At 61.5% G+C, this 25,159-nt stretch overlaps 1 protein-coding gene across 1 annotated transcript in view; it reads left to right on the top strand.

The window, feature by feature from the left end:
* COL23A1 (collagen type XXIII alpha 1 chain) overlaps positions 1–22,218 on the top strand; it is a 276,836-nt gene extending 254,618 nt beyond the window's left edge. The window contains exons 7-29 of the mRNA XM_045185726.3: positions 237–263; positions 1,563–1,589; positions 5,290–5,406; positions 6,279–6,314; positions 6,709–6,735; positions 7,479–7,505; positions 8,450–8,503; positions 9,044–9,106; positions 9,502–9,546; positions 11,046–11,123; positions 12,644–12,688; positions 13,348–13,392; positions 14,241–14,330; positions 15,062–15,124; positions 15,426–15,482; positions 15,724–15,750; positions 16,769–16,831; positions 16,916–16,969; positions 17,156–17,191; positions 18,599–18,652; positions 18,916–19,002; positions 20,788–20,826; positions 21,209–22,218. Of these exons, the coding sequence (XP_045041661.1) occupies positions 237–263; positions 1,563–1,589; positions 5,290–5,406; positions 6,279–6,314; positions 6,709–6,735; positions 7,479–7,505; positions 8,450–8,503; positions 9,044–9,106; positions 9,502–9,546; positions 11,046–11,123; positions 12,644–12,688; positions 13,348–13,392; positions 14,241–14,330; positions 15,062–15,124; positions 15,426–15,482; positions 15,724–15,750; positions 16,769–16,831; positions 16,916–16,969; positions 17,156–17,191; positions 18,599–18,652; positions 18,916–19,002; positions 20,788–20,826; positions 21,209–21,211 (1,164 nt within the window). The 3' untranslated portion in view covers positions 21,212–22,218. The remainder of the gene's footprint in view (positions 1–236; positions 264–1,562; positions 1,590–5,289; positions 5,407–6,278; positions 6,315–6,708; positions 6,736–7,478; positions 7,506–8,449; positions 8,504–9,043; positions 9,107–9,501; positions 9,547–11,045; positions 11,124–12,643; positions 12,689–13,347; positions 13,393–14,240; positions 14,331–15,061; positions 15,125–15,425; positions 15,483–15,723; positions 15,751–16,768; positions 16,832–16,915; positions 16,970–17,155; positions 17,192–18,598; positions 18,653–18,915; positions 19,003–20,787; positions 20,827–21,208) is intronic.
* Positions 22,219–25,159: the final 2,941 nt, after the last annotated feature.

Raw genomic sequence — 25,159 nt, 5'->3', positions numbered from 1 at the left:
CACTCACACACCCCAGACTGCAGGGGCAGCGGCCTCCTGACCGGCGCCCAGCACAGCAGGTGCCCAACAGGGTCGGCACAGGCAGCCTCCTTAAGGGCGGGTAGGCTCCTCTGTTTCCCACTTGGCTGCCCACAGCTCAGCTCAGCCACACAGCCCCTTCTCCCACACAGTCTTAGCAACAGGCTAGCCTGATCCTCTTCACTCACGCTCCTTCTTTCTCCACCTTCCTTCCCCAGGGACTTCCGGGCCCCAAGGGGGAAAAGGTAAGTGACACCAGAGGCTGAGGGAGGATGCCAGACACCTGCCTTCAAACCCCAGTCCAAGAGTGTGACCATGGGCACACCACATCCCCTCCTGGAGCCTCATTTTCCCCATCTGTAAAGCGGGGTGCGTGGTGCCTACCTCCCATAACAGGCCCACACTTGACAACGTGAAGTGCCCAGAGGGCTGAATCTGAGTTCTCCTGACACCGGCATGTAGCAAAACTGACCTGAATGGCCAATTTCCCACTCATGAAGGTGGGGGGGGGGGCACCAGAACCGCCTGGGGGGTCGAACAAGGACTGTGGGGTCGAACAAGGACTGTGGGTGGCATTCTGTGGGGGGAGGACACCCCTGCCAGGAAAACAGACAGATCCTCACGGCCCCTTACTCTTACAAGAAGGGCTTCCTGGCACTTGGTGTTCAGTGTCGAGCCACAGCCCAGCCCGAGGGGGCTGGGACCAAGGGTGCCTCATAAGGGAGCAGGAAAGAGTGGGGGGTGTCCCATAATGGGATCTGGGGAACAAGGGGGCGGGGCCAACCTAGGTGTAGCAAGGCCCACTGGGCGCTTCCAGGGGAGAGCCAGGCGTGACTGAGCCACACCCATACCCAATGCCCCTGGGGGTCACTTAGGCACAGACGGCCAGCGTTCCAGGCCACCATCAATGCTGAGCCTCGGGTTTGCATTCCACCTCTACTGCCAATTAGGTGGCTCTTGGCAAGTTGCCCAGACCTACGGGCCTCAGCTTCTCCAGCTGTCAGTGTCCACCAGCCTCTCAGAGCCGTGGGAACACTGCTGCAGGTGGTGGTCTGAGGGTTTCTGTAGACATGAGACCCTCGTGCTGTTGGCACATGCGCTGATTGCCCTCCCGAGGGTCCTGGCTGATGCCACCAAGTCATAGAAACAATCAAGGCAGGGACTTTGACACAAAGAGAAATCAGTGTCTTGGCATCAAACTTAGAGACTTAAAACCACCAATCAAGTCATTATCATCCCTGACGGTTTTGTGGGTCGGGATTCCAAGGGGGCACAGTGGGAGCGGCTTGTCTCTGCTCTACTATGTCTGGAGAGGGGCCAGCGGGAAATAACGGGCCGCCTAGTTCCAAGCCTGGAATGTGCTTGCTGTGTGACCTGGGCAGATTACTCAGCCTCTCTGTGCCTTCATTACCTCATTGGAAATGGAGAAAAAGTAGAGCCTGTGTGTGACTCTGGGCAGCACGGCTCAGACCGTGCAGGGCCCGGTGTGCGGGAAGTAATGCAAGAACGTGGCAGTGACCCATCTCCCTGGCTTTTGTTCCCAGGGTGCACCAGGAGACTTTGGCCCCCGGGTAAGAACGGAGCGCAACCCCTTGCCCACATACACGGTTTGTTTTCCATTCTAAAAGAGCACAGCCTGCACTTCTTGCAGAAGGCGGTCGGCGGTCCATTGGCGGGCACCCTCCTCCCGCCCGCAGCCTGTCCTGCTGCAAGGCCTCCTGGGAACAGCCCCGGGTAGGAGTCCCAGCCACCTTCTGTGGCACAGACATCCCGTCACGCTCATCACCGTGGGTGGGTGGACCGTGGGCCTGGCACTGGTCCCAGAGCAGAGGCAGTGGCACCCCAGGAAGAGGGGAGACTCTAGGATCAGCACCCCTAAGCCCAAGCTGAGCTCTGCCGCTAATTAACCAAATGTCCCTATGTGAGTCACTTTCCCCCCAGAGACACAGTTCCTCCAGTTGTGAGTGGGGCGACAGCCCCGTCCAAAGCCCCTGAGGTGAAGACTCATTTCAATCATAAAAGTGGGCACCCAGCACCCCGCAGGGGAACAGGAAGTGGGAGCCCCAGCCAGGCCACCTTGGCCCTCCATGCCCTCTGGGCCCCAGGGTCTCCTCAACACAGCTGAAGCGGAGTGGAGACCCCTGGCAGGATGGGCCCCACAAAAGCAGGTCTCAGCAGAGGGTCACCCAAGGGGCCTTCTCCGCCTCTGCCACAGCCTGGGTGAGCAGCGGCGAGGGCCAGAGGGGGCAGGGGAGTGGTGAAATCCCATTGTTTTTAAGAAGGTTGTGGGGTAGAAATTGTAGCCAATGGTGGGTCACCTGCAACACCCAGGTGCCAAGGCTGGAGGTGGGACTGGAGCGGAGGGTGAGGGGAACAAGGGGAAGGGGCAGCATGCGGAGTGCGGGGCTGGGTCCCTGTCCCAGCTCTGCAACCTCACGACTCTGAGGCTGGTTTGTGAAATGAGGCCGGCTGTGAGCCCAGGGCCCAGAGCAGGGAAGAGGGTTGGGCAGGCTGAGTTTCCTAGACACCCAGCTGTCCTGTGTTGGGCCTTTGATAGGAGGCCAAGGGCAGGGCCACACGCAGCTGGTGAGATGTCCCTGCAGTCAAAGGGAGGGCACCCGTGCACTTGGCGTTGAGTTTGGTGGCCGTTCACTTTCTGCTGCATGTAGGAGCTGCTCCTCCCAGCAGCGATGCTGGCTCCCAACAGACCAGAATGCCCCCCAGTCCACCCTTCTGCCTGAGTAAACAACCCCCAACAGACAACCTCCGTGCCTGCAAGTGACTTACATAACGTGTCACTTCCATCACAGCCTGCTGGGTTGGCTGGGTCTCCTGTTGCAGGCAGGGGCAGCAGGTCCAGCAGGCCACGGTGATGGCCCTCACATGCCGCGTCAATGGGGCTGCTGGCTAGGGCTGGCTCCCAGGAGCAGCGTCTCAAGAGGCAGGAAGCCGGGACTGCCAGGCCTGTTAAGAGCTGTGTGCAGAATGGACACAGCATCACTGCCCCTGCATTGCAGGGGTCACATCTGTCATAGGGCTCACCCAGGCTGGGGGGCAGGAAGAAAGAAGCCCCAGCTCTCGATGGGGAGTGACGAGGTCACACTGCCAAGGGCCCTGGGGGCAGGAGGAGCACAGTGGCCTCTGTGGACAATGTGGTCTGCCCCTCCCTGTCACAAGTGCCTTTGAGTGGGCCGGGGTACGTGGCTTTGCCTCCAGAAGTAGCCTTGTGGTCTTGCCCATCACCCCCCTACCTTCCTGAGCACACGACCTGTCTGCTACAGATGGTTTTCCCAAGGCTCCTTCCAGGCTTTATCGGTAGAGATCATCACTTGTACAATCGCCGCATCCTCAAGGTAGACTGGCCGAGTGGCGTGTCTGGGCCTGCTCGTTTGCCTGGCGTGTTCTCCTCAGTTCCTCACGTTCCCAGGGTCAGCCCTCAGCCAGCCGCTCCAGCAGGAGGAGGAGGCAGCAGCCCGCCTTGTTGCTGGAGGAACTCAGGGGAGGAGCCTATGGCTCTCTCTGGGCCTACGCAGGGGTCTGAGCCCATTTTCTGCCTGGAGGACTGGGCCTGTGGTTCCTGACCTGGGCCCTGAGCGGTGAAAAGAGCAACAGGGGACAGGGGCCTCCCAATTCTCCCTACTACAGCGTGAAACAAACCAGGAATGGCCCCCCGCCCCCAGCACCTACGGCTGGGGGACCTAAGCAAACACTGTGCTCTGTACCTTGGCCTGGAGGTCTGCCCCTTGGTCAGGGCCTGGCGGCGTGGTAAACAGCGAGGGCTGCCATCCCGTTCCTCATCGGGACGGCGGGTGAGCTAGGTGTCAGGCACGGCCAGCTGGAGAGGTGAGCTCTTTCACAGCACGGGGACCCGGGATAAACACAGTGACTGAAAGAGACCACAGTGGCCTTTCCAGCTGTCACCCTGGTTAAAGGACGAACTTCTGTGATGCTGGCCACCCCCTCTGTAAAATGGGCAAGAGTAGTGGCCTGGCCAGAGGGTCACCGGAGTGGGTAAGATCCCCCCAGGGCGTCCTGGCCCATCAGCTCCGGGCACACAGCAGGGCCCACTCCACACGAAGCCTGGGTACAGGAAGGTTGGGCACCGCTGGCCCTGTGAGCGGGCACGCCCCATTCCTGCGCCTGGTGCCAGCACTGGGTGGGCACCGCTGGGGCAACAGGAAGTGCCCGTGGCACTGTGGTCTTCCCTCCTTGCAGGGGGCCCCACAAGGTGAGGGCTCTGGCAGCCTGAGGTCTGACCCGGTACTAACATCGGCCTGAGAACTGGGGGTTTGGGGCTGCATGAGAGAGACTGTGTGGCCCCTGTTACCTCTTTGTTGTTGCTGAGATAACTGTAAATTTGCATGCAGTTGTGATACAAGATACTCATCTCTAGCTCCACCCCCTCGGTGACTCTTGCGGCGCCCAGTACAATCTCCTCCCTAGGAAACGGACACCATCCAGCAGCCTCACTCAGAACCCCCACCCTCCCATGCCTGTGCTCACTCCTGTGCCTTTTTATCACTGTCGTGGACGTGTGCAACCGGCACACCCAGGTCCTCATGCAGTCCCCTCCCTCCCCGCCCCCATGCCTGAGCCCCGGCAACCACTAAGCTGCGCTCCCTCTCTCTAATGTTGCCATTTCAAGAATGTTACATTGATGCAACCCCGCCACCCCTAAGCTTTTGAGATTGGCTTCCTGTCTGTACTCCATTCCTGCGGAGGGGAGCAGCGTTCCGCGGTACACGTGCCCCAGGTGGTTAACCACTGGCCACTGGAGGACATTTGCATTGTTTCCAGTTTGGGGCTTTAACGAATAAGGCTGCTGTGAACATTCATGTACAGGTTTTTGTGTGAACATGAGTTTTCATTTCTCTGGGCCAAATGCCAAGGGTGCACCTCTGCCACCCAATGAAGCAGGAATGGGCCAACCCAGAGGTGTGCAGTCCCCTCTCTGGAAGGAAGGGGGCTGGGGCAGGCACATGTGCTTCCTCTCGCACCCAACGTGCGTCATCTGCCGCCTAAGCCCACAGGTGAGGAGATGGCACATTCCTTGGAGTGTAAAAGGTCCTGCTGGCCTCTTACACTGAGATATAGGAACCTGTCTCTTCATGTGGCCACCACAAAGTGGCAAGAGGCCTAGTAACAAAGCCTCTGAGCTGGCTGAGGGCTGGGAAAGGGGAAGACATCGCACTGCCCAGGTAAGGGGCCTCTCTGGAGACCAGAGCCCCTTCCCCTCGCCCTCAGGGTCATGCCAGGCCTCATCTCTTTCAGGGAGACCAAGGGCAAGATGGAGCTGCTGGGCCTCCAGGGCCCCCTGGACCGCCTGGGGCCCGGGGCCCTCCCGGGGACACCGGGAAAGATGGCCCCAGGGGAGCGCCAGGCCCAGCGGTAAGCTGGACTACCCAGAACCCGGTCCTGCCCCTACCAGAACCCCAAACCCTGATCCCGAAGTCAAGCGCACCCCCAGCCCTATCCCCAGCTCGGACTCAAACCCAACCCTAACTGCACCCCCAACCCAGACCCTTAAACCAAACCTAACTGGGTGCCTAGACCCAGTTAAGACCTTGACCCCAAACTCATTCCCAAATCCTGACCCACATCGCAATCAGCTACTGTCCGACTCTCATGCTCACCCCTGACAGACTCGACCCTGAGTCCAGGTCCAACTCTTACCCCCCCGCCCTGCTCTAACTCCGAGTAGACCCACAGACCCTGACTCTGCCCTTGGCCGCGATCTCCGTCCCATCCTGACCCTGACCCTGACCCTGACCCTGACCCAAACGTGTAGGCTCTTTTTCCGCAGATCTTTACCAACCCCTATTCCTTTCTCTCCCTTTCTGCCCCGTCCCCAGTACCAACTGGTCGGCCCTGGTCGTCCTCCCCAGTACTGACTGGTCGGCCCCAGTCATCCTCCCCTGGCCCTCACCAAACCCCGAAGGCCAGACTTCCTGTACTGATACTTTCCCCAACCCAGGGACTCCAGCTTGGCCTTCCACACCAAGGTGAGGGCGGCATCTCCACCAAACTGCCACCATGGTCCCCCCTCAGGGCAGCTACTCATTGGCTCGCCTGCTCCCTGTCCCATTAGGTGTGTCACTCCCTGAGCCCCAACTTTCCTACCTGTGACGTGAGGACAGGGTCTGGTGAGGCTGACGGGAGCAGACATGCTTGGGGCTCAGCCCCAGGTCCGGCAGGTACTTCGGGCTCAGGTAGCCGTGAGGCCCCTGCGGCCCCTCATTGTTCTCTCTGTGTGTCCTTAGGGTCCCAAGGGAGAGGCTGGACGAGACGGCGAGCTGGTCAGTACCCAGAGTGCTTCAGAGGCCTGAGCGGGCGGGACCGTGGTTCCAGCCCGGAAGCCCCTCTTCCGCACACACGCAGGTTGCGTGTGCGGCTGTTTGTGCGCGCACACCTGAGCTCTTGCCTGCCCCCACCAGCGGTGCGGGGTGGGGGCCAGCGGGGCTCCAGCCCCAGCAGGACACTCACAGCCCTGCATCCCTGGGAGGGCGCCTGCAACCCACTTGTCACTGCTTGAGATCTGATGAGCCGCTGCCCAAGGCAGCAGGCCTGGCACGGGCCAGTTCCGGCCACGGTCCTGCCTCCTCCTCCCTTGGCCTCAGTGCCGCCCTTTGCAAGAGGAGGATGGTAAGGAGCAACCTCCAGTATCACCTTTAATACCTTCTCTTGTTCCAGGGCCCAAAGGGACCTCCGGGGCTCAAGGTGAGTGCTCCTCGATCCCCGTTGCCACCCCACCCCCGAAGCCCAGGCAGCAGGGTTAGGAGACGGGGTTCCGTGACCTTGGGCAAGTTACTGCATCTCCCTGGGCCTTGGCTTACTCACCTGTTAAATGGGCGCATGATAAACCTTTCCTGCCTAACCTTCACACCAGGTGGTGAGGATCTTTTTTTTTTAATTTTATCCTCACCTGAAGACATGCTTATTGATTTTTAAATAAAGGATAGGAAGGGAGGGGAAGAGAGAGAGAGAAATATCGGCGCTCCAACCAACTGAGCCACAGCGGCCAGGGCAAGCAGGTTAGCTTTTAAAGCCCTCCCCAGACCTGAGCTCTCTCTCACCTCCTTGAGCGCCACCTGCTGGGCGGGGAGGCAGGCTGTGGTCCTCCCTGAAGGAGCTGGAGTCCCGGACTGAGCAGGAGGAAAGGGTGGCGGAGAGCTCCACTTTGTGAGCACCTGCCGTGAGCCGGGCCGCGAGCCAGGGGCTTTCACGAAGCCTCTCTAGTCTCCCATGGGACCCTCTGAGGCTGGGCGTCATATTCCGCTTTCAAGAGCAGTGACTTGCCTGAGGTCGTTCAGCTTGGAAGGGACCAGGTTGGGAGTGGAGTCCTCTTTGAGGTGCTGGGGGCTCCGGGTTGCGGGGGGCACGGTCACGGGGCCACTCCTCCAGGGCGGCAGGCGGCTCAGAGGCTCTGACCTTTCTCTTGCACTCCCACTGTCTCCCCTCAGGGCGAGCCCGGTGTTCCTGGAAAGAAGGTGAGGGGGGGCCTGCGGAGGGGCTTCTCAGCAGGGATGGGGTAAGTGGCTGAGAGAAGGGCAGGGGCTGGGCACGGGGCAGAAATGGGGGCTGCCCACCGGGAAGGCGTCCTGCTCCTTGGCAGACCTGAGTCCTCACTGTGGGTACGTCTCTGAAGCCAGGATCTCATTCACTCATTCGCTCATTCTTCCCCTTCCTCACACACATCAAGTTTGTCCCCACTTCGAGGTCCAGGACAGAGGCTCTTAAAGTGTGGTCCCCAGACCAGCGTGTCGCATCCGTGGGGGCTTATGAGACAAGCATGTTTGGGGCCCACCCCAGTCCCACCAAAACAGACGCTGGGGTGAGGCTGATGCGCCCCCACATCTGGGAACCACTGACGCAGAGTGGCCGCCTCCTACCTCTTCCCACAGCTGGGCCTGCCTTCCTGCCACAGGCCTCGGCACAGCTCCACTCCTCTGGGAGACCGTCCCCGGCCACTACTGAAGCACACACCCCCACCCCACCCCCGCATGTTCTCTGCCTGGCACTTCTGTATCCCGCAAGGTGCCATGCGTTTCTCTGGATATTGTTTTGCCCTCAGCCTCCTCTGGCCCATCCAGCGGGGACCTCACCTACCTGCCTGCAGAAGGTGCTCACGAGATTATTGTTGACAGGAGGACGAATTCCCTGTCCTTTGCCTGCCCCTCCATTCCCTCTGCACACACCTGCTGAGGCTTGTTCTGGGCTGGCCTGGGGCAAGTGGGCTCACGGACAGAAGTGGATCTGACCCCACCCCTTCCCTAGAGGGATGAGGAGGGGAGGGAGAAGCTGCCCATCCCAGTGTGACCGGTGCTGGTGCCAGGAGTGGACAGCTATGCAGCGAGTCCAGAAGGGGGTGGTGTGAGAGCCCCACCAGGGCATCCAGGTCTGAGAGCTGCAGCCTCCACTCTCCTCTCCTCAGGGGGATGATGGGACGCCAAGCCCACCGGGGCTACCTGGACCTCCAGGGCCCAAGGTAGGGGCCTGCGCCTCCCCTGAGCTCCTCCTGCCTCCCACCTCCCGCCCAGGGAAGCGCCCCCTCCTGGCCCTTTCACATGGCGGGCGGTATGGGGTGTGGGCTCACCCCAGGGCAGGCAAGACAGAGGCAGCAGGAAGGCCCTGGGTCCCCCTTGTCAACAGGCCTGGCACCTCACACAGGCCATCTGTCCTCTCAAGCCCTCTGGTGCCCATCTTAGGTGGTCCCACGCCATGCCCTGTCCCCAGGCCAGGAACTGATGACATCCTGGTTCCCCCAACCCCTTGGGACAGCCACCAAATCCCAGCCAGCCTGCCTCCAAAATGTCTCTTGAGCCCCTGAGCTGCCCCGACTCTGCACCAAGACTCAGCAGGAAGGTGGCCGTGGCCCGAGTTCCCGGGGCAGGGAGTAAGCGCCCTGAGCTCCCTCCCCAGCGGGCGACTCAGCCATGCTCCACCAGACTGACTGCAGAAGCCAGCAGACCCAGTGGCCCCTGACCCGCCCTGCTGCCTGCTCTCATGGGGAATGTCTCTGCTGCAGGGCGAGCCAGGGAGCGTGGGGCCACCGGGAGAGAGCGGCGCGGATGGGGCCCCAGGGCCGAAGGTGACTTTCCAGCACACGGCTTCAGCTTCTGCAGGCCCCGTTCTGAGCAGCTCCCTGTCACTGGGAGGCGGCGTGGTTTCACCTCCAGCCTGACTTTTGAAGCTGGGAGTCCCTGGAAGGCCTGGGTCCCCGGGGCTGGTCTCATTGGACTGGCCATTACGTGGGAGACGTTGGGTCTAAGTAACCTATGAGACTGAGTCGCCATGTAGCCTGGGGCTCCTGGGCCTCTCCCTACTCAACATGGGGTCAGAGGAGGGCTCCTCGGACCCTCCCTCCAGGAGCCTCATTACTGGGGTGCCAGTTGCGTATGTGAGGCCCTGCGCCCTTTTGGGGGGTGGGGCGGCGGGACTTGGGCTCATCTGCTCACACCTGGCTGCAACCACGTGTCTCCACAGGGGGAGCCAGGCCAGCGAGGAGCTGAGGGAGCCACGGGGCTGCGGGTAAGCCACCTCCCCTCCAGTCGCCCCCGCAGGACCCAGGGCGGCACCTTCATAAGGTCCTGCTGTCCACACAGGCCCCCAGGGGGCAGTGAGGCCCCAGGAACTGGGGTCTTTTTTAAAAATAATTCATTAGTGATGTTTGCATTTTTTTTTTTATTGATTGATTTTGGAGAGACAGAGGAACGTCGATTTGTTGTTCCACTTACTTACGCACTCACTGGTTGCTTCTTGTGCGGGCCTTGCCTGGGGACTGAACCGCAGCCGTGGTGCATCAGGACGACGGTCCCACCAATGGAGCTACTCGCCCAGGGCCTAAGAGATATATATTTTTTTCACTTCTAGTCTCATAATACATGCTTTTGGTAAAATGGTCGAATACGGATGTGTAAAAACAGGGGTCTGACCCCCACCTTGCCCCTCTCTCTGAGCGAGTGTCTGCCCCGCGAGGCTCTCCCCCGGCGTATGCAGCCAGAGGCCTCGACTGTCACACATGGTGTTAGCGCTCTGCCTGCTGAGGGGGCCTGGCCTTTCTCCCGGCCCCACGTCGAGGTTCGCTCCTGTCACCGGGAGCACAGCCCCTGCAGCTGGTCCCGAGGCCCCAGATCTTCTGTGACCAGCCTTCACCAGCACACCTGTAGGCTGACATCCCTCATCGGGGTCTCAGCGCTGTGGCGTCTCGCAATCACATCCCCTCATGCTCCCGGAGGCTGGTGTCCTCCTCCGAAAACCTGGTCCCAGCCCGCAGCCTGGGCTTGCGGGTGGCCGGGGGTTAGAGGAAGCGCCAAGTGTGGGAATGCAGTGTAAGCTGTGCAGTTCCATGAAGGGCATGACCACGGAGGCAGCTGGCAGGGAGGCCTGGCCTGACCACAGGCCTAAAGCCAAGTGCGCCTGGCCCTTGCCGTTCTCAGAGCAGAGAGGTGCCCACGTGGGGAGGGGTGGGCAGAGGGTGGGCCGGGGCCAGCAGCGGGGCGCTCACCTGTGTGGGGGCGTGGGCGGGCACGTGTGTGCATGGTGCGCAAGGCCTCTGCCAGCGGTTGGAAGCCAAGGCCCGGGCCTACACAGTGTCTCGGAGGGTTTTGGTGTCTTTGTGTTTGTTTGCCAACATTTAAAAATGGGAAGCACATCACATCAAAATTAGGCTTCCCGCTTTCCCTCAAGAATTTGGGGACAGGGCCTCCAGGGGCCTCAGTTCCCTCAGGAAAGCCGATTACTGCCACCCCTAGTTCAGGAGGGGTGTGTTCCTCAGTTGGCCCCAGGCCCCCCTTCCATCCACGCGCCCCTGCCTGGCTCCTACAGCGTTTTGTCGCTGAGCCCAGGTGCCGGTGCAGAGTGAACGCCAGGGGACCAGACCTGAGGACCGGCCGTGCTGGGCCCACCAGGTTACAGCCAAGCCGGTGCCGGGGACCGTGTGTGGCCCTGTTACTGGGTTCTCTGGGTGAGGTACGGAGATGGCTACCACTTCAGCTCCTCCCGAAACCTTCCCCTTCGTCCCACCTCAGGGTCCCCCGGGCTTCAAGGGCGAGCAAGGAGACACGGTGGTGATTGACTATGATGGCAAGATCTTGGATGCCCTTAAGGTAACGCTCCTGGAGGACTGGGTGGGCCCTGCTGTTCACTTCCTGAGGGAATAGCCACCCACTCTGTGTACTGATCCCGCACTCTGTACACGAGGGACCAGAGGTGGCTGAGCACAAAGGCCCGGCCTCACCAGGTGCTGTGTTGAGACCCCACATGATGCTGGGTGAGCCCGAGCTCCCCAGAGGCCAAAGCGAAAGGGGCAGGAGGCAGAGCATTTCCTGGTGTCCAGCCCCAGCAGGGCTCCTGGGGGCTTCCCTGGAAACTCAGTCTGCAGGGCTAGGTCTTCTAATGACCTCAGCGTGGGTGCGGTGGGCAGGGGGCGGGAGGGTAGCAAGGCCTGCGCCAGAGCCTCCGAAGATGGGTGGCCTCTGCACCCTGCCCAGCAAACTGGGGACCCATAACCAGTTTCGGGGAGGTGGCGTGCCCGGGAAGAGAGCTGGGGTGAGGGAGGGACGGCCGCCAGAGACCAGACTGGACGGCGGCACCTGGCCCCACCTGAGCTTCAATTCCAGTTATTCCCCACAGGCCTCAGAGCAGCACAAGCTGGTGGTAACTGCAGCTACCCAGGCCTGGTGCAGTGTGGTGCGCTGTGGCCTGCGGGCGTGTGTGTGCACAGTGTGCCCCAGGCGGGCTGGGATCCCCCGGGAGAAGCTCAATGAGGCCAGGAGGCAGGAAGTGAATCCCGGGTGCCAGGCTGGGAGGATGACTCCATTGGGCGGGCAGCAGGCGGCCCCAGCTGGTTCTTGTAGCAGAGGAGGCGTGGTGTGGAAGGCAAACAAAAGTGGGCCTACAGGAGAGTGGGGGGAGTGAAGGGACAGAGTAAGATGGGGGCCTTTCAACAGGAAGGGAGCAGGTTGGTGGGGGGAGGTGGAGGGACCAGAACTACGACTTTTGGGGCTGAGGGTCTGGACAGAGCGCAGCCTTTGGGATGGGACCTGAGTCTGGAGGAGGTGCTGATGCGCGATGGTGAGCAGGCAGCCTTCTGGAAGCCTAGGTGGAGACAGCAATTTGGGAGTGGGGTCAGACCAGAGCCCGAAGATGCCATCCCCTACCTGTGCAACCCGGGAACTCCCCAGGGCCAGGAGGCCACAGGCCACAGGGCTGATGGTCAGAGGGGTCACAGAGAAGTACAGGAGGCAGTGCTGGGCCGTTGTTGGGGGACAAAGCTTGGGGCTGGCACTGCATGTCAGTTTCAAGGGGCAATAGGGAGCCACCGCAGGATCCTGGGGAGGGCCATGTGGTGAAGAAATCTAGATTTGGGGAAACCGGCGCTGGGGCAGAGGGGTTCTGGGCTCTCCGTGGTAGTGGACACTGTGTACGTGCCTGATGCCTGGTGCCTCCCCTGGGGACTCCCTCAAGCCAGGGGCCTGGCCTGGCTGGGTGGGAATGGGGCTGCCTAAGGGCCCCTGACCTGCAGCAGCCCAGCTAAATGGGGCGTGGCCTGCAGGGCAGAAGGGGCAGGCTGGCAGTGAGGGGCAGGCCCCATCTACACGCTGACTGGCTTGACTTTCGCACACAGGGTCCTCCTGGGCCCCCAGGGCCCCCAGGGATCCCCGGAGCCAAGGTCAGTGCACGTGCGGGTTGTGTGGCCCCTCAAGCCTGTTGCCCCGAGCCAACCTCCCCTCTCCTCTCTGCCATGTCGCCTCTGCTTGTCTCCCTGTGTCCCGGCTTCTGGGAGCTCTGAGAAAGGAGCCTGCTGCACCCTAACCAAGCAGGCGCCTTCTTCCCAGCTCAGCAACACTGTGCCCTGGGAAGCTTGACTCACGCATGGAAACCGCAAACCAGCCCCTACCGACATCACAGAGCCCCGCAGATGACATGGCCATTCCTATGGCCTGTACGCATCGTTGCACCCTGACCTCCTGGCTCAGGAGAAAGAAGCCAGGGCTGTGAAATCAGACAGGGTCTGGTCCCACCAGTGTCCCTGGGCTGTGTGGCTGGGACCAAGTCACTTAACCCTCCGAGCCTCAGCTTCCATAATGTGACCTACCAGCCCGTAGATGACAGCCCTAGGCACCGTCCGCCCGTGACGGGGGAGGACATGGGGGAGAGGAGGTGGCCGCTCCTGGCACGGAGCGAAGCACCTGGTGGGCACCGTGCTGGAGGTCCAGCTGCAGGGACTCGACCAGGAACAGGATGCTGGTTGGGGGGGCTGCCCAGCCACAGACCCCTTTCAGGGGCTGCAGGACACCGTGACCCCTCTCACTCTCTGCTCCCTTCCAGGGCGAGCTCGGATTGCCAGGTGCCCCCGGAATCGATGGAGAGAAGGTCTCTGCACCTTTCACTCCCCTGGTGATGCTGGTGCCAGGGATCATGCTGTGTGTGTGTGTGTGTGTGTGTGTGTGTGAGCACATGTGTACATGTGTCCACGCTTGGAGACGTGTGCCGTGTGCAAATTCTGGTTCTGCCTGTAGGCCTTGGGCAAGCTGCTCCCCCTCCCTCGGGCAGCCGGGGCTCCCCACCCACTGGGAAGGTGCCCTGAGGGTCAGACCACCGGGTACAGACAGCGCTCGGCACAGAGCCGGGTGCCACGTAGCGAGTCCTCGAATAGCAGCGAGCGCACTGCTGTCGGCACATAAGTGCACACATGTGATCCTCCGTAGACACTGCAGTGTCCACGGGTGTCACCTGACATTTGTGGGCATGTCTTTAGTGCTGAGCCCCTCGTGGGTGGCACATTGTGGACGTTCCGCCTTGGCTGAGGGAGGGAATCAGCAGCCAGAATCCATGGCCAGAAGGCATCTGTGTGGATGGCTGGTTGGCTGTAGAGGTTGGGGACTCTCATCACTGGCTCCTGAGAGGTGAGCGCACAGTTGACCCTGGGCCCGACAAGTGCTCCCTTGTGGCCCCTGGTGGCTGCACGGTCCCACTTGCTGCACTGCCTCCACCCCCACCCCACCGGCGACCCCTGTGTACAGTGAGGCAGGTGGGGGCTGCCCCCTCCCTGCCTCTGTCCAGGCCCCTCAGTGCATTTGCCACCTGAGCTGGAGGCAGGGACCCACAAGAAGGAAGTGGGGGGCCTGGCCTGGCCTGAATGACACTCTGGAGACCTGCCAGAGTGGGGGAAGGGAGATGCCTGCTAAGCCCCACTGACCCCTTGTTCGTGTGGCTTCCAGGGTCCCAAAGGACAAAAAGGAGACCCAGGAGAGGTGGGGCCAGCCGGACCCAAAGGGGAAGCAGGCGAGATGGGCCTGCCTGGCCTCCCGGTAAGTGGTTGGTGCGCCTAACCCCCCTACGTATCCCCTGTGGGGTCCCCAAGCAGATGTGCCTGCTGGCAGCTGGGGCCTTGCGCCATGGTCCGGCCCGGGGCTGTGGAAGGGAGCCCTGGAGCCCAGCCCTGCACAGTGGGAGTTAAGTTGGTGGTTAGGCGGCAGCTCTGGCCGTCCCAGTCTGCATTCTTCTCCATTTCTCACCGACTGGAACCCTGCACAAGCTGCCTAACCCCCGTGGACCTCGGTTCCCCCACCTTTCAAACGGGGGTTGTAATCTCCTGCTCCCCGAGGGAGCACATGGACAGGCCTGAGAATGGTGACTGACATGCATAAACACCTGCTGTCACTGTCACAGGCATTTTGGCTGTTGGTCTTGGCGCGGATGGACTGGGAGAGCTGACAGGCTAAGCAACCACCAGGGGCCACCAGTTCACACTCACTGCCCATCCATAAGGCTACTCAGCTGGAGAGAAAGTGTGGGTTGAGCCGGGGACTCCCAGAGCCCCCGGAGACCCTCCTGCCCCACAAGAAAACCGCCATGTACGCGCTGTCCTGTGCTTTCTAAATGCCCCCTGGTCCAGGGGAACTATTTTAAGCTGCAAAGGCCAACCCCGCACGTCTCTGCCCCGGAAGCCCCATAGCTGGAAGGAAGGGGAGGTGCTGACCCCTGTGGGTAGCAATCCTGGTGACAGAGAGAAAGGGCTCAAGGCCATCCTGTCCCACAGGGTGCCCACGGCCCCAAAGGGCAGAAGGGAGAGCCAGCATCTGACAAGCTGCCAGAGAGCCTGGTAAGGGGGAGGCTGAGGCCAGCTGGGGCCCCAAGCCAAAGGGACAGCAGGGCCACCTGGCCTGACCAAACCCAGGGGAGTGGGGGCGGAGGAACCTCGGGTTGTGTCCTCCACCTAAGGCCTACCTGAGACCCCAACACCAGCGCTGGGCCCCCACCAGGCACTGTAGTCCTGGGGGCAAGAAGCAGGGGCACAGGGCCCAGGACCCAGGGCACGCTCCTCCAGCGCCCCAGGGGCTCCAGCGTGACTGGTGAGGGATGACAGGCAATGTGTGACTAAGCTACCTCTGACCCTTTCCCAGGCCCAGATCATAGTGGAGCCGGGGCCCCCTGGCCCTCCTGGCCCCCCAGGCCCCATGGTAAGAATGTCTGGCTTGAAGCAGCTGGGGTACAGAAAGGGTGGTGCGCCCATGCCCAGGAGCCATAACCAGGGGAGGACAGAATTCCCTGGGGGTTGGGGGGTAGGACATGTCAGGCAAGGAGGGCAGAGCCAGGACCTGGGCTTGGGAGGCCCCAAGGTCAGGGCCGTGGGGGCCAGTGAGTGGTCCGCAAGCCTTCGCTGCAAGAGGGCTGGCCCTGACCTTTCTCCTCCTCCTCCAGGGACTACAGGGAACCCAGGGTCCCAAGGTAAGTTCCAGGACACGGGTGAAAACCCCTGCACTTGCTGCAGATTCACAGCCTGGATGCTTCCAGAAAGCCTTGCTTAATGGGCCAAGGGAGGGCCCCACGCCTGGCCTTAGACCAGCCCTGTGTCTTCTCACAGCCTGAACATTCTGAGTCCCCCAGAGCTGGTGCCCCCTCATGTCCACCCTTGGGGCTCTGCTCTTTCCCCTCTCCTTCTGTCGGGACCCCCGTCCACTGCTTTCCCCCCCTCGATGTCGCCTCCCCTTTCCCTGTGCCTCCCCCTTTGCCGCCCCTTCCCCTTCGCCTCCCACGTGAGCATCTGCGTCTCCACTGCCCACAGTCCTGCCACGGGGCTTTGGGTTCGGTGTGCGTTACATAATGCCGTGTCCTCTGCTCCTATATTAAACCCGTGAGCGCGCCCTGCCCGTGTGCAGGCCCCAGCGGCCACACAGATGGGGAGGCCGGCTGGCCTCTCTGCTCACCCCACCCTCGGGGAACAACACATCTCTGCTCCCCCAGCTCTGAGGCCACTCTGGGGACTCGGAGTCATGGACTCCTGGAGCTGAGTGGGCCAAGCATGTGGCCCAGCAGCTGTGCTGCTTCTGGCTCTGCTTTGTCCCAAGCCCCCGCCCCACCTGCCCCGCATCAGGTTTACAAGGCACCCATCCTATCAGCACCCGAGGCCGAGGCGGGGGCTCAGAAACTCAGTTGGCAGTCAGCTGGCCACCTGCTTGCTGTGTGGCTGGGCCCGTCCCTGGCCCCTCTGTGCCTCTCTTTTCCTCATCTGTGAAGTGGGTGTGACCACAACCACCTACTGTGAGCGCCTGAGGTCATGGGCGGGAAAATGGAAAGTGCCCACACCCACAGCTCATTCTGAGTACGTGCACAGGGAGGGAGCCAGGGCCTGGCCTGTCCGAGCCTGGAGTCTGTCCCTCTGCCCTGCTCACCTGGGCCCCCGATTTCCCATCCCTCCATCTGTCTGACCACGTCCCCCTGACTGGTGTCCCTCCTTCACTTCCAGGGTTTGGATGGAGCGAAGGGAGAGAAGGGCGAGGAAGGGGAGAGAGGCCCCGGCGGCCTGCCTGTGAGTGTCCCGAGGCTTGTCTGTCTGTAGACACACTAATTCCTGTGACTACCAAGCCTCCTAACTCATTCCCTTTCCATCCAGGGGCCAGCGGGGCCGCTGGGCCTTATAGGGCTGCCAGGAACCAAAGGAGAGAAGGTAACCCCCTTTCTCTAACGCCCCCTCCAACTGTGGCTGAACACTGGTCGGAGGGTCAACTGTGCACCGCATGGGTCCCCAGGCCGGAGTTGGGGCATGCAAACAACTCACAGGGCTGCGGGCCCCAGGAGCTCTGCTCCCAGCACCCCTCCCAGCCCCCAACACCGTCTCTTTGTGTCTCCTCAGGGCAGACCCGGGGAGCCAGGGGAGCCAGGACTGGACGTAAGTGTCTCGCCGTCACCGGGATCAGGTCCCGGGTCTGGTGGTGTGGGCATAACCCCCCTTCCCAGGGCTGGGACTACAACTGCCGGGCTCCCCCCGTGTTCCCAGTGCCAAGTCCAGTGCGCAGCCCAGAGGAGGTGCTTCATGGAGGCACGGGCGATGGGTGGGTGAACGATGCAAGAACAGATGATGGACGGATGACGCAAGGGAGTGGGGAGGTGGGAAGAGCAGTGAGGAGCCTACTGCGATATTCTGGTGAAAGATGATGCGGCCTCCGCTAAGGCGGCTGGAAGAGGGAGAGGAGAGGCGGTAGGAGCCCAATGTTGATGGATGGAGTGTCTGCTGGCTGCAAGAGACAGGAAGCACAATTCACACTGGTTTACACTGACTCGTCACTGAAAACTCCAGAGGCACAGCACGGGGGTCTGGGGCCCGGTGTGCCGACACCACCCAGCCTCTCTCCCTCCCCTGCATTCGATGCCTCTGGGTGGGCATCCTTCCAACTCCCACGTGATGAGCCAGGAGCCCAGACCTGCACCTCTGCAGGCCCAAATCCTGGAGAAAGAGTGTCTGCCTCACTCTGCTCTTTTAGAGAAAGTCTCGTCAACTCTCCCCAGCCAGCAAGACTTTTAAGACGTCAAAACACCATGCCCTGGCTGGTGTGGCTGGGTTGGTTGGAGCACCATCCTGCAAATCGAAGGGAGGCAGATTCGATTTCTGGTCAGGGCGCGTATGAGAGGCAACCAACCGACATTTCTCTCTTGCATCGATGTTTCTCTCCCTGTCTCTCTCCTTCCCTTCCCCTCTCTCTAAAATCAATAAGCATGTCCTTGGGTAAGGACTTAAAAAAGTTGTAAGATATAGAAAATAAACCACATAACAAATACGAGAGGGGGCACATCACATCTGTTTCTCTGTACCCAGCACCCAGAACACAGCCCAGTTCCTAGGGGATGCGTGGAAATGTTGGTTGGATGGATGGACAGAGGGACAAACGGATGGACAGATGAGTGGGTGTACAAGAGTTTGAGCCAAGCCCAGAGAAGACAGGCCATTTTTGGTCTGTCAAATGGTGACATAAACTTCTGTAGGTTTCCTGAGTCTGTCCCCAACCAAGTCTGGCCAGTGCCAGCTGCGTCCACTGACGTGAGGAAAGGCCCTGTGCCAGCTGCCCTGCCTGGGGCTCCATCCATAGACTCCGACTGCGTCCTCCTTTGGAGGAAGGGGTGCTGCTGCCCTGAAGGCACGCATCTCCCCAAACCCGCTGCACCCAGCTGATGCGTCCCCTGGGAGTTGGAGCTGGGCCAGCCAGTCCCACAAACAAGGAGGGAGGGGGCGGAGATGGACAGACAAGAGGGGCACACCTCAAACCTCATTTTCAGGTTTAACCTTTAATCCTTTTGTCAGGGTTTCCCTGGACCCCGAGGAGAGAAAGGCGACCGGAGCGAGCGTGGAGAGAAGGTGGGGCAGGCGGAGAGAAAGTGGGGGCAGCTAGAGAGGGGGTGCGGCAGGAGGACAGAGGAGGGAGGCAGGTGAAGAGGAAGGATGAGGCAGCAAAGAAGAGGGAGGCAAGAGGCAGGCAGAGAGAGGCAGGGTGGGTAGGGAGGCTGGGATGGGGATAGCAGGGCAGGCTGGCTGCCAGCCCCAGGCCCACCTGTCAGAGGTGCTGGAGGTGTCTTGAGGTCCGCAGCGGCGGCCATACCCCCGTCTCCCTTCTTGTGCAGGGGGAGCGAGGCATCCCCGGCCGGAAAGGAGTGAAGGGCCAGAAGGGCGAGCCGGGACCGCCAGGCCTAGACCAGCCCTGCCCTGTGGTATGTGTCGGAGGAGGGGGGCCCTTACCAAGGTCTTTGCCGCCTCCTGCCAGCGTCTTCTCTGTCCTCAGAGCTCAGCTGCAAGTCCCAGAGGCCACACCAGCCCTGCCTGGGATGCCCACACTGCCAGGGCCACCATCACCGTCACTCTGTCACAGAGGGTCCTCTTGCTCTGGCCTGATCCCGCCGTGGCCGCAGCTTGGGAGACCCGCCCCCTCTCTAGAAAGGGGAGCCCTGCTAGGGGCAGAACCTGTTCCCTGGGCTCACAGCCCCTCTTTGCTGTGCTCCCTCACCCATAAAGGAGGGCGGGACCGCCCTTCCCTCTCTGATGTCCATCCCGTCTGGAAGGGGGCTTTTTGTGCTCAGGATGGCCCCGTGCCGTCCCCCTGCCTCTCCTCCACCTGCCCCAGACCTCTCCCTTCCCCGCCCCCACAGCCCCCAATGGCCCACCCAACCCAGTGCCTGAAATGACCAAAATTCAGGTCCCGTTTCCCAGAAGGCAGAGGAGGTTACACATCAGACTCTTTGCGGGGGTGGGGCGGGGGGTGGCGCTCAGAACAAACAGGGAAAACAAAACAGCTGAGTTTCCAAGCTAAAGCTGACCAGATATTCATACCTGGCTGCCCCAGCCAGGGCCCTGAGGAAAGGGGCCACCTTCCAAAGGGAGGCCCAGTCCTCTGCCCTTGACCGAGTCACTTAGCCGTCAGGTCCTCAGTCTCCTCATCCGTACAATTCCCGGTTTTGAAGAGGCGATGAGAAAACACACGAAAACCTGAGCGTGAGCACCTGCACAAAGTGCCAGGGACAGCAGGGGACGGGGCGGCCCTGCAGATCCAGCCCCTGGGCCAGGACCTCCCCCCAAGTCACGAAGCCTCTGTCTTTGACACAGGAAAGCCCTGAATGCGGAGGCGAGCCCGGGGCGCTGGGGGCGCCGGGCGCACAGGGCCCAGCAAGGGGCAGCGGGCCCTGCCCTGCGGTAGGGGGTCTGGCCTGCTGTGTGCTGTGCTGCCTGCATCTGCCCACCCTCCCTGGTCCTGCCTGCCTCCTGCCCTACCCCTCGGCCCCAGCCTGTGCCCCCAATGGATGCACGGCAGTGTCCCGGTGCCCCTGGGCGTCTGAGGCCCTTGGGACAGAGTGGTGCTTGTGTCCCAGGGCCCCCCAGGACTGTAGGGTCAGCCTTTGTCCCTCTCCAGCCCCCCATCCTCCAGGCTGCCTGAGGACCCCCCCACACCCTGACTTGTGTCTGATTGCTGAGCCATCATGGCTGATGCCTCCAGACAAGCCCTGCTGGGCCACACCCTACTGGCCTCCGCCTGACCGGCTGCAGCACAGAGACCAGGATGGGTGCACACAGGGGGACCCTCTGAGTTGTCCATATTCACTTCAACTCCTGAGAACACTCAGGCCCCCAGGGTGAGGGTCTGGAGCCCCTGTCATGGCCACCAGGCAGGAAGACACACACTCCCTCAGCAGAGCCAGGCCAGGTCCTCCTGCAACCAGCAGATGTCCAGCACAAGCCCGGTGCTCTCTCCTGGTTCCGCCCCCTGCACAGGTGTCCCAACAAGCCCCACAGGGGCACGGCAGGACAAGTGCAGGAGGGGTGACCTGTCCCGCAGCCACCGGGTGGCCTGGGTGGACAGGACAGGCATTCGGGCTGTTTCGGTGGGGGCCAGCAGCCTCACACAGCGGCTCCCGGGGCTGCACAGGCCACACCGGGGCAGGAGTGTGCCAGGGCAGAGAGCTGACCAGCCCCTGCCCCACCACTGAAGCCTTCCTCCTTTCCAGGGCACCGACGGGCTGCCTGTCCCTGGCTGCTGGCATCAGGTACCTTTCGGGGAAGTCTCCAGGACAGGCTGGGAGGAGTGGGGGCACAGGAGGGCCCTGAGGGTGGTGTCTTCAGCTCCCTACACAGTGACTGAACAGCCAAGCTTCTGTATCACGAGCCTAGCTTTACCATGAGGCCACAGTCCTGGCTGATTATGCACAGCACCCCCTGCTGGTTGCACAGACCCACTCAGCACCTGGCCCGGCCAGTGCAGCACTCTCAGCACCCTGGGACTTTGTCCAGACTGCCCCCAGAGAGGAGGTGGAAGCCAGGAGCCTGGGACTAGGGGATGGGGGCTGCCTGTCTCTGGGGAAATGGGCAGGAGGGGAGCCCCAGGGCCTGACTCCCCTCCTCACCCTTAGTCTTTCCCCCCTTTTCCAGTGACCCTCAGCACCCGCCCATGACCTGCACAGATCCATGTGGACATTTTTAATTTTTGTAAAGACAAAACAGTAATATATTGATCTTCTTTCACGGGATGCACTGCCGGTGGCCTCCAACCTTTGAGCGTGTGCCTGGCCCAGCCCCAGAAGGACCAGCACGTGGCACTGGCAGGAACACAGACAGGCCAGTTGGGGAACTGTGCACCGGAGGGGCACCTACTGGTCTTCGGAAGGAGACAAAGGTGAAGGTGCCTGGCTCGGGCAAGGCTGCATGGATGCCAGGTGGGGCCTCCCGCTGCCCCATTAGCAGACTCTGGCTGCCCAGCTGCCCTACAAGAGCCTGCCCCCTGAAGCTCCAGAGCATTGGGGACCACCTGGGGCATGGACGGCCACGGCAGCTGCTCCTGGCCTCTCCGGCCAGAGCCAGCTGCCCACCCTCCCAGGCCCTCCTGGAGCCTGGGCTCACCAGGGCAGGGCAAGACTCCCGCCCCAAGTGGGGTCTAGCTCTCCAAGTTCAGTAGGCCTCAGGGAGCCAGCCTGGACAAGAACATGTGTCCTCCAGCTAGGAGGGCAGGCCAAGCACTGTGGTCACCACCACGTGGACCCAGCTGCAGGGAGCCCCGTGGCGCCTCCCCCCTCCGTGTGGAGGATGTAAAGACCCAGGCTGAACTGGCTGCTGCTTCCTGTCCGTCTCCCCCAGCCCCAACCCAGAGCAGGGGTGTGACGGGACTTTGCCAGCCTGAGGAGAGGGGCCTCCAGCTCTTAGTTTGGGTGTCACTGGCCCCAATCTGCCTCCCAGAACTTGGGTCCTTCGGGTGCACTGTCAGATGAAGAGAACCGCAGGGTGGGCTCCCAGCGGCCCCAGCAGGGGCCTGCGACCTGCACGTCACCCTCCTAGAAGAGACTCCCCCACCTGACAAAGGTCCCCGGCCACCAGCTCTGGCCTGCTACCTGCCTCCCCTCTCTGTGTAGATAGCCACTGCTGCGTGTAATAAACCATGAACTTGTGTCTGGGTGTGCCTGTCCTTGCAGACCACCCCCGGGGCACCTCTGCTCGGGCTTCACCCTGGCCATTGCCAAGTAGGGAGGGCCAGGGGACACTCTCCCTGGGTCAGAGCACCCCAGACACCAAAGTAGTTCAGGGTGAGGGCAAAGATGGAATTTGGAGTCTGGAAGACACATGCCAGCAGAGCCCTCTGGCCAGTCACGTCCGTGGGCCAGTGACCAGCGACTGCCAGACAGAAAACCACCCCAAGACGTGCTGCTGCCTCAAGACAACAATCCTCTACACTTCCAGCGCTCTGGGGCTGCTGGGCCGCTGGGCTCCGCCGGTGGCCGTGGCTCAAGCTGCCCTGCAGCCGGCGGTTGGCTGGCGCTGGCCGTCAGCTGGGGGGTCAGGTGGCCAGAACACCCACTGTTGGAAATGCGGGAGGAATGGAGCAGGAGGAACTGGATGATCTGCTCCAAGTGCCTTTATCTGATGCTGTGCTTACAGACAGCCTGAGTTGGACTGACTGCAGCCCTGAGGGGAGGTAGGAAGGGGTTTTTAAAGAAAAAGCACAGGGTTTGTGAGGGGATGGGGCAGGGTTAGTCTCTTGTTCTTCTAGGGGGGCCTCAGGGCTCCAGGACGTAAGCCAGGACAATGGGTTAGGTAAAGGGCGGGCTGTCCCCAGGTACAGGCGGGTCAGTCTGACCACCGGCCATTGTGGTGGCGCCGATGTCTACTGTGCACGGTGGGAGAGAGTTCCGATTAAGCCGCGGGCTACCCCATGAGTCGGGATAACTGAGTCACAGGCAGTCCGGCGGGTGGGAAACTGGCCTGACTGGGCCATGCACCGTCTGGCGGGCTGGGAACTGGCCTGACCCTTTCACACAGCCTGGGCCTCTCCCCGTGGTCTGGGCTCCTCACAGCATGGCTGCTGGACTCTAAGGGTGAGCGTTCCATGGCAAACCAGGGGGAAGCTGTGTCACCTTTTATGGCCGAGCCTCAGAAGTCATAGGGTGCCACTTCCTGGCACAATCAGTGGCTGACTTCCAATTCAAGGGAAAAGTATCAACATCATAATTTAAGGAGAAAATGCAGGTCTGGTTGCAGCCCTCTTAGAAAACTCCGCCTGCCACCTCACCTGTACAAAGGGTCAGTGATGCCTTGTCTCCGACGGCAGTTAGTGGGGACCAGCTGCATGGAGCACCAGGAGAACCCAGGGCAGGCCGGGCACCTGGTAGCTCCTGTGATTCCGAGTTCTCACGCTCCTCCCCACTCCAAGACCAAGCAAGGGCCAGAGTCTGGCAAAGCGTTTCCACATCACTCGCTCCAGCTGGTCCTTTGAACAGCCCTGAGAGAGGGACCCAGCCAATGTGCCCATCACACAGATGACAAAACCAAGCACATCCGGGGCGGTGTGGACAAGAAGGTGCCTGCGGTGATAGCACCTCAGGCCCTCTCCCTCCGAGGGCTGAGGCCTAAGGAGAGCCGCAGTTTGGGCAGCCCCCCAAGCCCCCACTCTGGTGGAGCAGAAGAGGCCCACCCACACCCTGGCTGAGGAGGAGGAATGTGTCAGGTCCTCGCCGCTGTCTCCCTAAGCTGCTGGCGATGAGGGGCAGGCCACTGCTCAGCCGGCCAGTCTGGCTCAGCAGGGAAGCCAGCGGCTTGAAGAGGAAGGGGCCCAGTGGGGCTCTGACGACCGACTGGTGAGGTCACAGGCTGTCCGAGCGCCCTCTGGTGTCCCAGCATAACCTCACAAACCCACTGCACTCTACAGTTTGCACTTGCTCCCCACTCCACCCAGGACCCTCAGGGTCCCCCCACCAGCCTGTGGAGGGGGGCACATATGTGGTTCACGTCACCACCTCCGTTGGACGTGTGAAGAAACGGAGGCTGTGAGGGGGTCGTCCTCTGCCGAGGGAGAAATAACCAGAATTGTCTTCTGAAGCTGCTTGTCAGGGCGCAGTCGGCTGGGCAGCACCATGATGCGGGGTGATCGGCAGACAGATTCTCTCCGTGGGAGAAACCACATGTTCCCCTCCCCACACATCACAGGAGGTCCTTTAAGCTGCTCCTTCGGGCAGGACTAGGCTATTTGCCACCCACTGCTGCCCCCCTGTAGCCTCACACCCTGCACCTAGTTTGCAAACTTTTCAACTGCAAACTTCCCATTTTAGCGCCTACAAATTGTTCTAAGAGCTTGCGGGGAGGGGGGGGGGGGTGAGAAACTACAGAAGAGTGAATGACTTACTCAAGGTCCCAGCTGAGACACGGGTGAGTGCCCTGCCTCCCAGCTGAGCCTCAGGGAGCAAGGGTTTCCTGTCTCCGTGTCAAAAGCGGCCCCCTTCCAGAAGAAAGGGAAGCGTTTATTGAGTCCTGCCGGCTCCACTGTAGCTAAACTAATCACAGAAATTCCTGCCCCCTCACAGGAGGGGGTTGACCCAGGTCTCCCTCCTCCTGATCCCTAGGATACTACACGGGCTGCTCCTGGCTGTCACCGTGACAGGGGGACACTCCTTGCGTTCGGTGGCCAGGCCCGGGGACATCAGGCATCTGAAACGCACAGGCAGTCCTGCATCGTGATGCGCCATCTACCTGGGAGTGCCCGTGCTGCCGGCCTTGAGAAACACCGCGCCCTGGGTTCAGACTGGGCACTTCCTCCCATTCCCTGCCCTCTTGGCTTCCACTGGCCCCTAGAAGGCTGGGAATGAGATAATGCAGGGGTCCTCAACTTTTCAGGGCAAGGGTACCAGTCTGGGCCTATTAGGAACCGGGCCACACATCAGGCGGTGAGCTTGACTGTAACGTGCTGGAATCATCCTGAAACCACCCCTTTCTCCCCCAGACCCAGTCTGTGGGTCTTTATGACACCGTCCCTGGTGCCCAAAGGCTGTGGACTGCTGAGACAGTGGATACAGGAGCGCTAGCCTGGGGCCAGGGGCAGGGGTGAGTGGGCTTTCTGAG

The sequence above is a fragment of the Desmodus rotundus genome, chromosome 10 (assembly GCF_022682495.2).
Source record: "Desmodus rotundus isolate HL8 chromosome 10, HLdesRot8A.1, whole genome shotgun sequence".
NCBI classification, from domain to species: Eukaryota; Metazoa; Chordata; class Mammalia; order Chiroptera; family Phyllostomidae; genus Desmodus; species Desmodus rotundus.
Note: the sequence above shows the minus strand (reverse complement) of the source record. Positions and strands in the feature narration are given on the sequence as shown.